Below are 15,854 nucleotides of genomic sequence, written 5' to 3'. Positions count from 1 at the left end.
GTCGTTGATTGTGCGCGACACGGACAACGTCAAGGCGGACAGGATGGCTCGATAACAAAAGAGGCTGCCTAAAATATAATATTTCTTCATTCATAGCCATTTTCTAATTTAATCGGTAAGTCATTAAAACATTAAAGCAATGCTATATTTTTCTAGTAAAATAAGCCGACGTAGCTGCTATAGATAACGAGCTAGCTTGCGCACTCCATCATAGTAACATAAGCGAGCTTTTAGGTCATTATCTACTTGTAATAACTCCATGATCTACTTTTAAGAAAACGACACTCAGCATTTTGTAAACCCGTTTAGTATGTTCGGACTGCTACGTTAGCTATTGTAGTCATTTCTGTTTGCATACTGATGAGAATTATTCCATTGCCAATGCTTCCTTTTTTAAATTGAATTAACACGAACTAATAACACAATAAGCCAACTGGAAATGTTTGAAAGATTTAGGAGTGGTATCATCTCAACCAGACAGAGCCATATTTCATTTGCTAAAGACAAAACAAAACAAAACAAACAAACAAAAAAAGGGGGCAAAATACCCTATATAATAGCCTATATATCTGATATAAAACAAAGTTCAGTTAGAATAATGAAAATGGCAAACGACAATTGTATGTGATTTTGTTGGCAGGCAGAGACCAAACATGACATCTTCCTAATCATATTTTTCCTTTTTCTATCTGCGACTATTTTTATGTTATTTATTTTTAACAGATAATTACCCTGTACTTGTTTTTGGCATCATTTGTGACAAACTCAAGAGGACCAATGTCTTTTCTTGTAAGTGTTTACCAAACATATTACATTATTGACATATGTTTAAAGGTCTGGCTTCCTTTACTGAGAATAAATCTAATCTACCTAGTACCTAGTATCCTAAAGATAGAATTTGTGTAACTGCATGTTTGTTTTGTTTTTTTTTTTTTAATGAATGTTTGCACCAAATTTAATTGGGCTGCTTAAAGAAGAAAAGTATATTATTTTAGATAAAGCTATCCATGACTTTCACTTCTCAGCACAAAATTTTAGAAACCTTTACAACTGCAAATTAGGTTGTCATCATTGATCATTGTAGACAGCAGCAATAATTACTGTGTGTATGTTCTTTTGTAATCTTTTCTTATTCTTGCTTGCATATCTCTCTTTTTTCATGCCTATTATTAACCCTCTGTGTCTGTCAGCGTTGGGTATCTGAGAAATTGAGTGTGGAGAGCCTACGGGATTTGGAGTTATTTGGAGGTGAGACTTAAGTAGAGACAGCGCTCAATAAAAGAGCTTAGCTTGTCCAAGCCACTGGCTACACATTTTGTTGTTCATAAGCACAATGAGAAACTAACATTTAGTTCTCATGTAAGTTAATTAAAAAGTCATCAGTCCTGTTTAACTTTTGTGAGCTTTATTGCTTCATTACATTTGCTTGTGTCAGTATTTTGACAGAGGACGGCACAAACAAAATCACTTGCTAATTAATTTCACATGTGTGCTTGAAGCTTAGGCTATGACTTCATTTATAGGAAATGTCCTTCAAAATTACTTTGGCATAATACAAAATACAAATAAATGAATGTTTATGGTAATTTATTGATGTTTGAGGGATATTTTTGTTATATGTTTTGTATTTTATATCTTTGCAACTGAAATAGTGAAAGTATTCAGAGCAATTTGCAATTTCATCAAAACAAAGTTGATCGAGCTTGTTTTGTTTTTTGTTTGCTTGTTTTTAAATCTAGTAAAGCAGCTGTAGTGAAATGTCTTGTAGGACTGGCTAATTTCTTTTCTTATTTTTTATAAGAGTTTATTATTTAATTTCCTGAATTATGTCTGTATAGCCATAGTCTGGGTTCTCAGTGTTAATTTACATTGACTTACACTCCTCCATCTCTAATGCTCTGTCAGTTAGACTACAGGGTGGCCTGAGTCCTAAAAACATCCATTTCATTAAATAATGTGCATTAAAGGGGGAAGAAAACCAAACCATCAAGAAAGGTTCATTGTACTCTATACATGTCACTTTTGTAAGGAAACTGTTTCAATTAAACATTTAAACTGTGATTTTTTTTTTTTGCCAAAAATGTTTTTATTTGTCAATAAGTTTTGTTATTAATACCACTATGTAGTTCTTGATAGAGACAGGGGTTATGACTTGCAACAGTTGACAGAGGTGACAGAAGGCAGACCATGGAATTGGACGTTTTGTGATGTAGACCCTAATCATTCAGCTAACAGGATGACTCATCAGTCAGTATTATAATCACATTACTGTAGTTTTTACATACCATGGAAAGTTCCTGGAGGGAATTATGTTTTTTTTATTATTATTTGCAAGCTCTCTCATTTTCATTGAGTTTCTTCCAGATCATTGCTCAGTACTGCATGTTTATACAAGCATTTCATTTCTATTTTGGTTGTGCTCAATTCCCATTGCCTTAGTTAATTCATGTCAGGAACCTGCAGAGTACCTATATTATTTTTTTCATTTTCTTGTGTACTGTGTCACTTTGTGGCTGGTCACATGAAGGACAAAGCTGCTGATCTTGATAAATTTGAGGAAACCTGTACCTATTAAATTCTGCATGATGCAGTAAAACCTCACATCCAGAAGCTGTGCTTTCCAGTTGAAAAGCTTCTCTAAACACAAATCCTTCTCTTGTTTTATTTGTGTACATGTTTTTATGTCATTGACATGGTTTTCTACCCCAGAGCAAGCTCAGGGATTCTCACACAGGAAAGTAAGTGTGGTACTCCTGCCACTGCATCATCACTGTTCATGTTCCTTGTTCATGTGCGTGCATGCACGTATATGTATGTGCGCACACTGATTTCAAGTGGAATCCACATTAGCTCAAGGCTTTGCACATTTATATATGCATGAGTGTCCAGTTCATGACATACGCTGCATATGCTTGCAGTTTAGACAGTCTTTTCACCTCACTTACAAGAGATGAGAGTTTATTTGTGTATTTGTTTGCCCCGCCACCCCACGCCACCCCACTTACACACACTCACACACACACACACACAGTAAATAAATAATTCTCTCATGCAACCTATTTTAATCATTGAGTGTTTTGTGTGTTATTTAAATAGTGTGGTCCAGGCAGCTCCTCTGTTTTAGATTTGGATGCATTTGTAGCCCCACTAACAGTCCTAACACATTTTTAAACACATTTTGTGTTGTGACAATTTCTGTACGTGCTGGTGGTCTGCTGTTGCGTTGATGGTGAACTGAAGTAGTGTGACTACAGTCTGTAGATCGATGGAGTGTGATGCTTTAAGCTTTTGCAGCTCATGGCAACCCATTCTAAGTCTGATTACAGTGTCACTATCAACTATACCCCATGTGATTTTGTATGTAATGTTTCTCCAATGCTTATAAACCAGGCCAACAGCTGGGAACATCAGGGGCATCAGTGAATGCATGTCTCTCTTGTATTTCTGGTGTGTCATGCACGCCGAAAAGATACCGCTCTCCATCAGTGAGAAAAATTACTCTGATTGGCTGTTGAACATTGTGTATTAATGTGATAATATTATATTTCAATGAGTGAAGCTTCTATGCTTAATGAAAGCACAAATGTACAAAACTATTCACGAGATTTGTGAGCTGAAATTGAAACAGTTGTTTGGTTTTAGTGTAGTTTAACTTCCATTTAAACACACCAAACTGAGAAAGTACTATGTTAGATACTAAAACAGAACTAATAATGATCTATTTTATATAAGCAAATTTAAAGCTTTGTTTACATATATGCCTTATTGAACAAGGTCAGTGCTCCTTTCTGAACTAAAAAGTCCTACTCAGACTTAGACTGTGCGTTCTGGTTGGCAGTTGGATGGCATCTTTGCAGCTATTTATTTAATTGTAGCCATCGTTGCTTGTTTGTTTTGTTGACCATCTAGCTAGCAGCGGGCTCTTTGTTGACATAGATTCTTCACATTCGTTTGGTGTAAAAGAGCCCTAAGCAGTGGCTGCCAGAGCATGTTTTACCCCCCACTCTAAGACTAAACTTTATGCATCTAAATTATTTTGAGTTGCTTACAACAGAACGATGTTTGGTTTTATTTTTGATAATATTATTCTGTGTTCCTGATCTAGAAGTTTTCTCTGACTTTAAGGATAAACTCATATGAAGCTGAATGTACGTCTTCATCTGTTGTCACCATGGAAACAGCCCAAACAATAATACATTTTCCCTCGTGTGCTTTCACAGCTTGCTACTGAAATCCGTCCATTTCCATAATTTCAACATAAACAAGCTGACTGAATTGAGGAATCTTAGGTGCTGAGAGCTTTTCTTTAAATGACTTTCTGGTCTAAAAGTCTAAAATTTGAACTGAGCCGAGCATAGACTACATTGGCTAAGCAATATCGTTCAGTATTTATCAGATTTTCTATTATAAGAGAATTAATCTAAGGAAAACCATTCAAGAGACATATGTCAGTGTTTCACAAATATTGGTACTGCAAAGTAATTGTTTATGGCCACTGAGCAACATATAGTTTTTTCTTAAGTAGAACTATGTCTTGACTGTTTCAGCTACATTTGATGCCTGTATTTAATATTTACTTTGGAAGTTATGGGTTGCCATTATGTTAACATTACTAATGTTTTCCAGTTTCTGTATTTTAAAATGTCATGGTAACACTTGGGTTTTCACATATTAGTCTGCAGATATTTGTTGATCAATCACATGGTCTTTATTTCAATCCTCTGTGAAAAAAGAAGCCAGTTTTTTCAGTCTGTTTTCTCTTTCCACCTCTAGGCCCATGAAGAGAGTCAGGAGAGTCTGACATCACTCCCCCGTCGAGACACCATGGGCAGCTTCCTGCCTGATAGCAGCTCATATGAGCTACTGGCTGTAATTGGTATGTAGAAGCAAAAGTCATACTGATTTACCTGTTTGCATTGTAATTATACAAATATAACTCTTTGATTGCCTGTTTTAAATGGCAGTAATACATTTGAGGCTTTATTAGCTAGTGTATTCTGCTGTGACATTCTTTTAAAACCAACCCACTGCCAGTAATATCTGCTGTACATCTTGGATAGTTTGTTATATTTATAAGCAAAATAATTTTTTTTATTATTTGTATTTGATTGTACATTTGTTTTAATATTAATATTCAGAGATGCTCAATATTATTTAAAATGAACCCCATGGTTGTGTTTTAGGGAAGGGCTTAGATGACTTGATGACAGTGAACTTGGCTCAATACAGACCCACTGGGGAGCATGTGGCCATTCGACGGATTGATTTGGAGTCATGCACTAATGATATGGTTACCTACCTGCAGGTTTGTACCATCTTTCTGAAAGGTATTCTTGACATAGCTCTTCTGCTATCTTTACCATATCTCAGTGCTTTGTTGGGAATTCCTGGGCAACCCATGTGTCTTTGTTCTGGTCTCTTTCTTCTTCACTGCCCAGCCTTTTATGCTTGATTATATTCAGTGTAACTTGTGATCTTGACATAATTAGGGCCAATTTCCTTTTCTATTCCAACTAGGGTGAACTACATGTGTCAAAGTTGTTTCATCACCCCAGTATCCTACCATACAAAAGTGTCTTCATTGCTGAAAATGAGCTTTGGGTTATTACACCATTCATGGCTTATGGTAAGCAATCAATTACACTGACATTTCTATGTTATAGAAGTATGTTAGCAGTGTAAAGCAGCCCGTGTTAACAAAAGAGTGACTATTCTTCTTATCATTATGTGTGTTTGATGTTGCAGGATCAGCAAGAGATCTCATCTGCACACATTTTGCAGATGGTATGAGTGAGCTGACCATTGCATACATTTTGCTAGGCATGCTTAAAGCTCTTGAATACATCCACCACATGGGATATGTACACCGGTAAGGCAGTCTGCTATACATGAGACTGAAAAGATTGTTTTTATTGGCGATATAGGTACTTTTTAAGATGTGTTTTGCAGATTTCATGGCAAAGAACCTAAATGATCAATCTTGCCTTTCTGTTTCATTATAACTCTGTTCAACTTGACCAGAACAATTATAATGTATATGGGTAAAAAAAAATTGTACATTAATACATAGTCATTTGGAATCAGAATAAAAAGCTGTCTTATATACCTTATCAAGATAATATGTAGTATATTAATCTTTCCATTTATATATTTGTATATTTACTTTTTGGTAAAAGTTGTCTGTACTTTAATGCCGGGATAATATTTATTCACCCAACTACTCAGTGAGACCTAACATATAACTAAATAACATATTTGTTGTCTTTTCTGTTTTGATCACACAGGAGTGTGAAGGCCAGCCATGTCTTGATATCTGCAGATGGACAGGTCTGCATGTCGGGTCTGCGAAGTATCTTCAGTCTTATCCGTCATGGCCAGAGAGCTAAAGTGGTCCATGATTTCCCCCAGTACAGTGTAAAGGTGCTGCCTTGGCTTAGTCCTGAAGTACTCCAACAGGTACTTCTTTTTCACTGCCGCATGAGACGGTGCTGTCTGCTCTCTGTTCCCTGACAGACAAATTTGGAAGTACTGTAGTAAAATGTGAAAGGAGTATGAAATTATTGGCAATTATAAGAAGAGCAATGCTAAAGTAGATAATATTATTTTAATTGTTTTTCCCAGAATTTGCAGGGTTACGACTCTCGATCAGACATCTATAGTCTTGGCATTACAGCCTGTGAATTGGCCAATGGACACGTGCCCTTTAAAGATATGCCAGCTACACAGGTCAGCAGAGATATTCTGTCTGTTTTGCTAAGTCATGTTTTGCAGATTAAAATGTGGAGATTCATTTATTGGTACACAAAATGATGGTATAAATACACTAATAAGTGTTGTGTTAATTTTGACCCTTGCAAAACATTATTGGGACAAAGTTCAGTTTACAAACTGGACATTGTAAGCTCCTATGAACTGGATGGTAAACTACCTTTTATCTAGAATCTAAAATCAGAAGATTTAGACCAATAATTCACTTTTCCAGATGCTGCTTGAGAAGCTAAATGGTACAGTGCCATGTTTGCTGGATACCACCACTATTCCCCCAGAGGAGCTGTCCCTGAAGCCGTCCCGCTCTGGTGCTGACTCTGGGATCTGCGAGGGTCCAGGACCAGCAGGCGTCCGACACTCTAATGGAGAGCCTTCCTCATCGTCAGGAGGACATCCATATAATCGGACATTCTCTCCACAATTCCATAACTTTGTTGAACTGTGTCTACAGCGAGACCCAGAACACAGGTTGGCCGAATTCATTATCATGTTTACATATTATGCTGGAAATGCGTTTTGAAATCATTAAGACTAAAACTTGTTTTGTTTTTTTTTTTCAGACCATCTGCCTCTTCTCTCATTGGCCATCCCTTCATCAAACAGGTATGTTAAGATATCAGGGTTATTCATGGATTTTCTCTTTCATATTTTTTCTGTTACTTTGCAAACACCAAACATATGGATCCAAAGACAACTCCAGTTTAAGTAAAACTGGTGTGAATTTATTGAATCAAGATTAGCTAATATTTTTTTAGTTAGCACAATGCTTCACTTTCAACATTTGGTATGTTTGGCTTTGAAGTTGAGAAATTGTTGCCTTCAGCTGCTTTTTGTTGCATTCCAACTTTTATGGAATTGGGGATGTACCTCTCTTCATTTGTTTTTGTGACTTTTCAAGCAGTTTTTGACTGGAAAGCAATGTTGGCTATAAATCTTGAGGGGCCACAAATTCCAGCGACTGTGGTGCCATCATTTCTGATCATAAAAATGCTCCAAACTACCACATTTCTCTTTTAAAGTACAAAGATTTTATACATATATATATATGTTTCTTTCTTTCTTTTTTTTTTTTTTTTGATGGAAAAATAAGTTCTGGACTGTCTATGTTTTGCTTTTTCAGATCAAACGGCGACCGTCTGAGGCGCTGCCTGAGCTGTTGCGGCCCGTGTCACCCATCACTTGCTTTGAGAGCTCCCAGCCTCTGGACTCTCCTTCTGGACTGGCAAGTCTGGAATCTGGTCTCAGTCACCTGGATGTGGATGACTGGGACTTCTGACAGTGGAGGACTTGGTATGAGAGACGAGCATAGGATTATACTGGAAAAACTGAGCAGACGCGATGGCTTTTTTTTTTTTTTTTTTTTGTTATGATCCTCTGGGGAAAAAATGGCAAATGTCAGAGGATTTGCTGTTCTTAAAGGTGAAAAGCCAGCATCCACTTTTTCTCTTTCTAATGTCTCGCTCAAGGTTTTGTTCTTTACACATGAGCAAACTTTTGCACTGCACTGATGGCCTCACTTTCTCTGACACATTAACATGCCTGTTTACAGATTGTATGCTACAAGCTCACTGGAGCAAAAACAAAACAGGACTCCAAGAGTAATGAAAATGATTGAGAAGCTGCTACTAAATATTCAGAGGGAACATTACCTTGTGTGAAAATAGACATGTGATATGGCCCATCTACTCAGAGACCACCATATAAGTGCATGGCAGTCCTTACAGCAGAGTGGGTTGGGCCTCTACACCAGATGGAAGGTTTTTTGATTGTCCTTTGGGTCAACTCAATGAACAGTGTGTCAACATGTTTCTAACTCTCTGCCTGTATTACAATATAAACTCCATCTTTCGCTTCAGGTGTCTCTTTTGATGCACAGGTTAAAATTGTTAAATGTTAAAAACAGAAATGTGCATTTTCTTGAACTTCTGGGTGTTACTCATGTTAAAGTGAATGTTTTATTGGTACTTGTTTTGTCTGCATGTTTATTTCAGAGGGCAAAGTGTTGCAAATATAAAACTTGACTTTATGATAAATTTGTTTGAGGTTTGTTGTTTTTAAGTTAATGAAACCATACAAATCTTCTAGAAAACTTTATTAAAAATTTACATAGAGGAACACACACAAGGGAAGGTTTGAAAAGGTTTAGGCTCTAATTTTCCTCATCTGATGGCGGCTGGTCTGTTGCAGCATTATGTTTCTCCATCTTGGCCATCAACTCTGAAATAAAGGGACAAAAACAAAACAACAAAAAAGACATTAAGCTGTTATTCACATCAGATAACTTCTGCCAGCCTTTTTCCCTTTTTTTTCATAAACCATGCTTACCTTTAGCGGGGTTGAAGACACCATTGGTTTGAGTGTTGCAAACATAGCAGCGCTTAGATTTGCGATAATGCTGAAGGGCACAGGTCTCACAAAAATAGTGCTTGCACCTGGGAGACATTTGCCTGGTTAATACATTATATTTGGTAATGAACACAAAGAAAAGTTAAAACTTTAACTTACTTTGTGACAATGGGATTCTTAAAAGATTCCCTGCAGATGAAACACTTGAATGGCATATCCTCCTCATCACTGCTCACCTCATAGTTCTCATCATCTGGGGAAAAAATAGCTGCATACTTAAGAAAATGCTCATTTAAGCAAAGACATTATTTTGCAACCACCTCATTAACTCACCATTTGCTCCATATCTGCCCTCCTCTAGTTCCCTTTCAATCTGCCAGCCATGTTTGTAGTCTGATCTGTCGTGAAGAAACTTGCAGCTGTCTAATAGCAGGAGAAACATGAAAAACACAAGTGAATGATCAAAATATCTGAAATTTAATGGATTTTTATTAATTCCATAAATTACTCGTACTATAATTATCCTGACTGCATACTCGCCTCCAAAACCACAGAAACCAGTCTCTTTGTAGTCTTTGCAGATATCTGGCTGGTAATCCCATCTGACTGTAGCTCTCAGGTGTTCAGGGGCTCTGATTGGCCCTTTTCTGTTTGTTTTTTTAAAAAAAGAGATTGAACAGAAATATTATTTCAGCACTCATAGCTGATGTCTTCTGACTTCATTTGTTGAATATGCCTTAACTTACCTGACCATGCCAGAGGAGGCATTGCCCATGGTGGTGTCTTTAGGCTTGATAAATTTTTGGTAGTTGTTGATGCCACGGTAAATTTTATCATCTTCTTTTCCTGTTAGCTCCTATCACAAGACATTATAAATAAAGTAAACTCGTCTGATTAAGATCAGCTTTGGGAATTTTTTTAAGTAGAACTTAATTCTATTCTATTTCTATTCTACAGTCATTTAGCAGACACTTTTATCCGAAGCGACTTACATTTGAGAGTAAGAACAACATAAGCATGAATTCAAACAAGATGGGACATCATAATTAAGTTGTAGTCAGACTGCTCTGAGTCCAGTTGGACCCAGGTACTGTCATGTAGTGCTAGAGGCAGTGCATATAATTTTTTTCATTTTAGTTTTAAATAGTTTTTTGTAAGTCATTTTGTTTAAATACAAGATCACAATTTCATCAAACAATATCATCTTGGGCATAAGTGCACACAGCTTCTCCAGTACTTGGTCGAGCCAAAGAGCTGGACAAATCTTTCTAACTCATTCTGTTGAGTAGAAGAGTTAAGCTAAGTGTGGAAATGCTCCTTAAACAACTGAGTCTTTAGCTTGGCCTTAAAAGTGGATACGGACTCTGCGGATTGGATGGAGTTTGGTAGATCATTCCACCACCGGGGGACAACAGAGGAGAAGAGTCTAGCTACTGATTTTGTGCTACGTTGTGGTGGGAGCACTAGGCGTTTTTCGCTGGCAGAGCGTAACTGTTGAGAGGGAGTGTAGCTCTGGATTAAGGAGTGAAGGTAGACAGGAGCTGTTTGGGTTATTGTTTTGTAAGCCAGAAGCAGAGCTTTGAATTTGATGCGTGCTGCAACTAGAAGCCAGTGAAGAGCGATTAGCAGCAGAGTCACATGAGCTCTTTTGGGCTGGTTGAAGACCAGACGTGCTGCTGTGTCCTGGATCATCTGCAGAGGTTTAACTGAGCATGCAGGCAGGCCAGCCAGTAAGGAGCTGCAGTAGTCAATGCGTGAAATGACCAGAGCCTGGACCAGGAGCTGGGTCGTGTGTTCAGTCAGGTAGGGTCTGATCCTCTTGATGTTGTAGAGAGCAAATCAGCAAGACCAGGGCAACCGAGGCAACATGGTCCTTAAAGGTCAGTTGGTTGTCTACCATGACACCAAGATTCCTGGTAGAAGATGTAGGCACAAGTGCGATTGAGTCAAGCTGCACGCTTATCTGTGGCGGTGAAGAAGGATTGGCTGGAACAATAAGCTCAGTCTTGGACAGATTTAGCTGAAGGTGGCGATCCTTCATCCATGCGGAGATATCAGCAAGGCATGCTGATATTCGCATTGAGACGGCTGTGTCGTCAGGTGGGAAAGGAAGGAAAAGCTGAGTGTCATCTGCATAGCAGTGGTAGGAGAAACCATGAGAGCTAATGACTGCACCGAGTGAGGAGGTGTATAGTGAAAAGAGAAAAGGGCCAAGCACCGAGCCCTGAGGCACCCCTGTTGTCAGCCCATGTGATCTGGACATTCCCCCTTGCCAAGATACTTTAAATGATCTCCCTGTGAGGTAGGACATAAACCACGAGAGGACAGATCCTGAGATGCCAAGCTCCGAGAGTGTGGAGATCAGTATATGATGGCTGACAGTGTCAAAGGCAGCAGACAGGTCCAGCAGTATGAGGACTGAGGATTGACCAGTGGATCTGGCAAGCCGTAGGGAATCGGTAACTGACAGGAGAGCAGTTTCAGTAGAGTGGCCTTGCCTATAGCCAGATTGATATGGATCAAGCAGGTTGTTGTCTTGGAGGAACTGTGAGACCTGACTGAAGACGGCACACTCTAGTAATTTAGACATGAATGGAAGCAGTGAGACAGGCTTAGTTAGCCATTTATGCAGAAAATGTATTAGTTTCTACATGAAGTGCAACAAACTAGAACTTTCATCAGTTAATAAATAAAAGGTGTTCTTATATAATAATAATAACAATATAATAATATATTAGTTTCTGAAAATGAAAAATGGACTGTTTATTTCCTACCTCCTGAATTTTCTGACTCCTCTCAAAAATGGCCTGAGCGTCCTTGTCTCTTTCTGTGTCCAGTTCATACGTAGCAGTTGCACCCATGTCTTCAGGTCCCTCTGGTTTCTTTATACAACAAGAACAGATTAACAGCAGAAACAAGGTCTAATATGTAAGTAAAGCACCTTTTATAGTGGGAAATCATGCCGCACGTGTAAAAAAAAAAATCATCAGAGCATATACACATACACAAATGAAAAAAAAAACAAAAACAAAACTATACAAATAAAATAAGGCAGGTCATGGCCACTGAGCAGCCTCATCAGACAGGATGAGAGTTTGGGTACCTTATCAGCACCTTAATAGCTTTGAACAAAAGACATGCAGGTAAAACTCAAAAAATTAGAATATCGTGCAAAACTTAATTTCAGCAATTCAACTTAAAAAGGTAAACTAATATATAGACTCGTTATATGCAAAGTGAGATATTTCAAGCATTTATTTGTTATAATTTTGATGATTATGGCTTAAAGCTAACGAAAACCCAAAAATCATGGGGAAGGTTGCTGACCTGACAGTTGTACAGAAAACCATCATTGACACCCTCCATGAGGAGAGAAAGCCTGCTCTTTTCTGATGAGAGCAAATTTTGCATCTCATTTGGAAATCAAGGTCCCAGAGTCTGGAGGAAGAATGGAGAGACACACAATCCAAGACTCTTGAAGTGTAGTGTGAAGTTTTCAGTCTGCGTTGATTTGGGGAGCCATGTCATCTGCCGATGTTGGTCCACTGGGCTTTATTAAGTCCAGAGTCCATGCAACCACCTACCAGGAGATTCTAGAGCACTTCATGCTTCCTTCAGCAGAAAATCTTTTTGGAGATGCTGACTTTATTTTCCACTGGGACATGGCACCTGCCCACACTATCACAAGAACCAGAACCTGGTTCAGTGACCAATGACTGTGCTTGATTGGCCAACAAACTCTCCTGACCTGAACCCCGTAGAAAATCTATGGGGCATTGCCAAGAGAAAGATGAGACATGAGACCAAGCAATGCAGAAGAGCTGAAGACCACTATTGAAGCATCCTGGTCTTCTACTACACCCCAGCAGGGCCACAGGCTGAAAGCATCCAGGCCTTCCTGCACTGAGGCAGGAATTCATGCAAAGGGGGCTTAAACTGAGTACTGGGTACATACAGTTGTGTTCAAAATAATAGCAGTCAGGTTAAAAAATTGAGTTAAGCCCAAAGTCCTTATAATAGTTTTTATTTCCATGCATTGGTAACACTGCACATTATATTCTAAATCAAAACATGAAGAAAAAGCAGACATTTCTTTAATTATGTTACAGAAAATGAAGAAAAATGAACATTGGGCTGTTCAAAAAAATAGCAGTGTCTGCATTTTACTTTACAAACTCAAATATTTACTGTATGAAATGAAAAATATCCAGGATTCAGCATTCCTATGAATCACTAAACTAATATTTAGTTGTATAGCCACAGTTTCTGAGAACCGCTTCACATCTGTGTTGCATGGAGTCAACCAACTTCTGGCATCTGTCAACAGGGATTCCAACCCAGGATAATTTGACAACGTCCCATAATTCCTTTGCATTTCTTGGTTTTGCCTCAGAAACAGCATTTTTAATGTCACCCCACAAGTTTTCTATCGGATTAAGGTCCGGGGATTGGGCTGGCCACTCCATGACTTTAATTTTGTTGTTCTGGAACCAAGCAGCTGCTCGCTTACTGGTGTGTTTGGGGTCGTTGTCTTGTTGAAACACCCATTTCAAGGGCATTTCCTCTTCAGCATAAGGCAACATGACCTCTTCAAGTATTTTGATGTATCCAAACTGATCCATGATCCCTGGTATGCGATAAATAGGCCCGACACCATAGTAAGAGAAACATCCCCAGATCATGATGCTTGCACCACCATGCTTCACTGTCTTCAGAGTGTACTGTGGCTTGAATTCAGTGTTTGGGGGTCGTCTGACAAACTGTCTGCGGCCCTTAGACCCAAAGAGAACAATCTTACTCTCATCCGTCCACAAAATGTTTCTCCATTTCTCTTTTGGCCAGCCAATGTGTTCTTTGGCAAATTGTATCCTCTTCAGCACATGTCTTTTTTGTAACAGTGGGACTTTGCGGGGGGCTTCTTGCCGATAGATTAGCTTCACACAGGCGTCTTCTAATTGTCACAGTACTCACAGGTAACTTCAGACTGTCTTTGATCATCCTGGAGCTGATCATTGGCTGAGTTTTCACCATTCTGGCTATTCTTCGATCCATTCGAATGGTAGTCTTCCGTTTTCTTCCACGTGTCTCTGGTTTTGCTTTCCATTTTAAAGCATTGGAGATCATTTTAGCCGAGCAGCCCATCATTTTCTGCACTTCTTTATACGTTTTCCCTCCATTAATCAACTTTTTTATCAAAGTACGCTTTTCTTCTGAACAATGTCTGGAACGACCCATTTTTCTCAGGTTTTCAGAGATTTCATCCTTAAATAAGGGCCACCTGATTGACACCTGTTTTCAATCACAGATTGAATGACTTCACTGATTGAAATCCACACTGCTATTATTTGGAACAAGCCCCTTCAATTCATTATTCAATTACACAAACTCAGGAGCATGCATATCATGAATGTTGGCTCTGTTGGTTTTCTAAGACCCCACTACAGCAACTGGTAGATTATTTGCCATGCAGTAATATAATTTCTACCAAAAACAGGTTATTCATGTTGGACTGCTATTATTTTGAACACAACTGTATGTGTGACTATACTCTTCAGGTGGTCAACATTTCTGTATTCAAAATCCTTTTTTTAATTTCATGCAATATTCTAATTATGATTTTTGGGTTTTCATAAGCTGTAAGTCATAATCATCAAAATTATAACAAATAATTGCTTGAAATATCCAACAAAATAAATTAAGTTTTGCACGATATTCTAATTTTGAGTTTCACCTGTATGTTTTTGACTTGTATAGTCTGACCTTGGTATTATAGCTTTATCCTAATAAAGACAGTGTAAAAGAGCAACTTACTGCTGACCGCGTAGACTTGTAAGAAACTGTGACCTTCTTGTCCCCTTTGTCATCCTCACTCTCACTGGAGGTTACATCGTCTCTTTCCACTTTTTTTGTCTGTGGAAGAAAAAAAAGAGAGAAACAGATTTACACTAGTCTTGCTGTTTCACTAAAACTGCTATTATGTTATTTCTGCTGTTGCTCTTGTACCTTCTGAATCATGGGGTTGACTCGACCGTCTTTCTTTCCTCTTCTGACGACAGCGCTCTGGTCCTCTTCACTGTTGTCATCTTGAAAAGGAATAGGTGCAACTTGTAAATCCACCAACTTCTTGTATTTAATACAGAACCCGTGTAGCGTACATTTGGACCCTTATTATAAGATTAACTGCATAAACAATACAGCCTGTCGAAGCAGGAAAACCAAGTCTAAAATCTGTGAAACCTTGAAGCAACACAAATCTTTTTCACGAATACTAAATTCAACTTACTTAAGAAACAAAAAAATCAGTATCAAGAAGTAGACAGTTTGGCTCATATTAACTACGATTTAGTGCCATTGTTAAAAAATAGAGAATCCCTGAGACAAACATTCGCTAGTTAGCGTTTGACGTCCCAACAGTCGCCAAGGAGCGATGATACAGGCGTTGTGAAACTGGCATTCACATCATTGAAAATAACAATAACGTTAAGCCACTGAAGATTTATCACCTTTATCACTATCGCTTGCTTTCCTTTTTCGTCCGGAGAATTTTTTGGTGGACTTTTTAAACAGAAAAGTACAAGACGGAGGTTTAGTCTCTTCTGGTTCCGCCATCTTGCTAACAATATATAAATATCCGTGGTCTCCACAGCGCCCTCTGCTGTCCCGGAGTTAAACCGTGCAAGTCGCTCTACATGCTGGAAAACGACAGCAGCTTACATTAAATTGATTTTAATCTAGAGCCA

General features: G+C 38.3%; 2 protein-coding genes across 5 annotated transcripts; one reads left to right on the top strand and one right to left on the bottom strand.

The window, feature by feature from the left end:
* Positions 1-6: 6 nt before the first annotated feature.
* Positions 7-8,147, top strand: strada (STE20 related adaptor alpha). 4 transcript variants are annotated; one of them, XM_041999013.1, is made up of 13 exons: positions 7-115; positions 724-789; positions 1,191-1,248; positions 2,710-2,738; positions 4,774-4,876; positions 5,184-5,305; positions 5,518-5,626; positions 5,746-5,869; positions 6,285-6,456; positions 6,622-6,726; positions 6,983-7,236; positions 7,329-7,371; positions 7,889-8,147. In XM_041999013.1, the coding sequence occupies exons 2-13, from the start codon at positions 778-780 to the stop codon at positions 8,042-8,044; spliced, it is 1,287 nt and encodes a 428-aa protein (XP_041854947.1). In that variant the 5' UTR covers positions 7-115; positions 724-777; the 3' UTR covers positions 8,045-8,147. The 4 variants fall into 4 exon arrangements, with proteins under 4 accessions (XP_041854947.1, XP_041854955.1, XP_041854974.1 ...); XM_041999021.1 differs by lacking the exons at positions 1,191-1,248; positions 2,710-2,738 and having other exon boundaries at positions 8-115; XM_041999031.1 differs by lacking the exons at positions 7-115; positions 2,710-2,738 and having other exon boundaries at positions 718-789.
* Positions 8,148-8,845: 698 nt separating this feature from the next.
* Positions 8,846-15,766, bottom strand: rnf113a (ring finger protein 113A). Its single transcript, XM_041999052.1, has 10 exons — positions 15,618-15,766; positions 15,118-15,197; positions 14,926-15,024; positions 11,889-11,996; positions 9,861-9,970; positions 9,655-9,761; positions 9,448-9,537; positions 9,274-9,367; positions 9,094-9,200; positions 8,846-8,985 (listed from the first exon to the last, which is right to left on the bottom strand). Exons 1-10 carry the CDS (start codon positions 15,721-15,723, stop codon positions 8,918-8,920), a joined length of 969 nt encoding a protein of 322 aa, XP_041854986.1. The 5' UTR covers positions 15,724-15,766; the 3' UTR covers positions 8,846-8,917.
* Positions 15,767-15,854: the final 88 nt, after the last annotated feature.

This window comes from Melanotaenia boesemani, chromosome 2, assembly GCF_017639745.1.
Source record: "Melanotaenia boesemani isolate fMelBoe1 chromosome 2, fMelBoe1.pri, whole genome shotgun sequence".
Classification (NCBI taxonomy): domain Eukaryota; kingdom Metazoa; phylum Chordata; class Actinopteri; order Atheriniformes; family Melanotaeniidae; genus Melanotaenia; species Melanotaenia boesemani.
Note: the sequence above shows the minus strand (reverse complement) of the source record. Positions and strands in the feature narration are given on the sequence as shown.

Excerpts from the sequence above, each read along its gene's own strand:
- strada (XM_041999013.1), top strand. Across the intron at positions 5,627-5,745 it reads TACACCATTCATGGCTTATG|GATCAGCAAGAGATCTCATC; the intron begins GTAAGCAATCAA and ends TTGATGTTGCAG. Across the intron at positions 5,870-6,284 it reads CACATGGGATATGTACACCG|GAGTGTGAAGGCCAGCCATG; the intron begins GTAAGGCAGTCT and ends TTGATCACACAG.
- rnf113a (XM_041999052.1), bottom strand. The coding sequence starts at position 15,723 with ATGGCGGAACCAGAAGAGACTAAACCTCCGTCTTGTACTTTTCTGTTT. Across the intron at positions 9,762-9,860 it reads GCCTCCTCTGGCATGGTCAG|AAAAGGGCCAATCAGAGCCC; the intron begins GTAAGTTAAGGC and ends AAAAACAAACAG. Across the intron at positions 9,368-9,447 it reads GGGCAGATATGGAGCAAATG|ATGATGAGAACTATGAGGTG; the intron begins GTGAGTTAATGA and ends TTTTTTCCCCAG.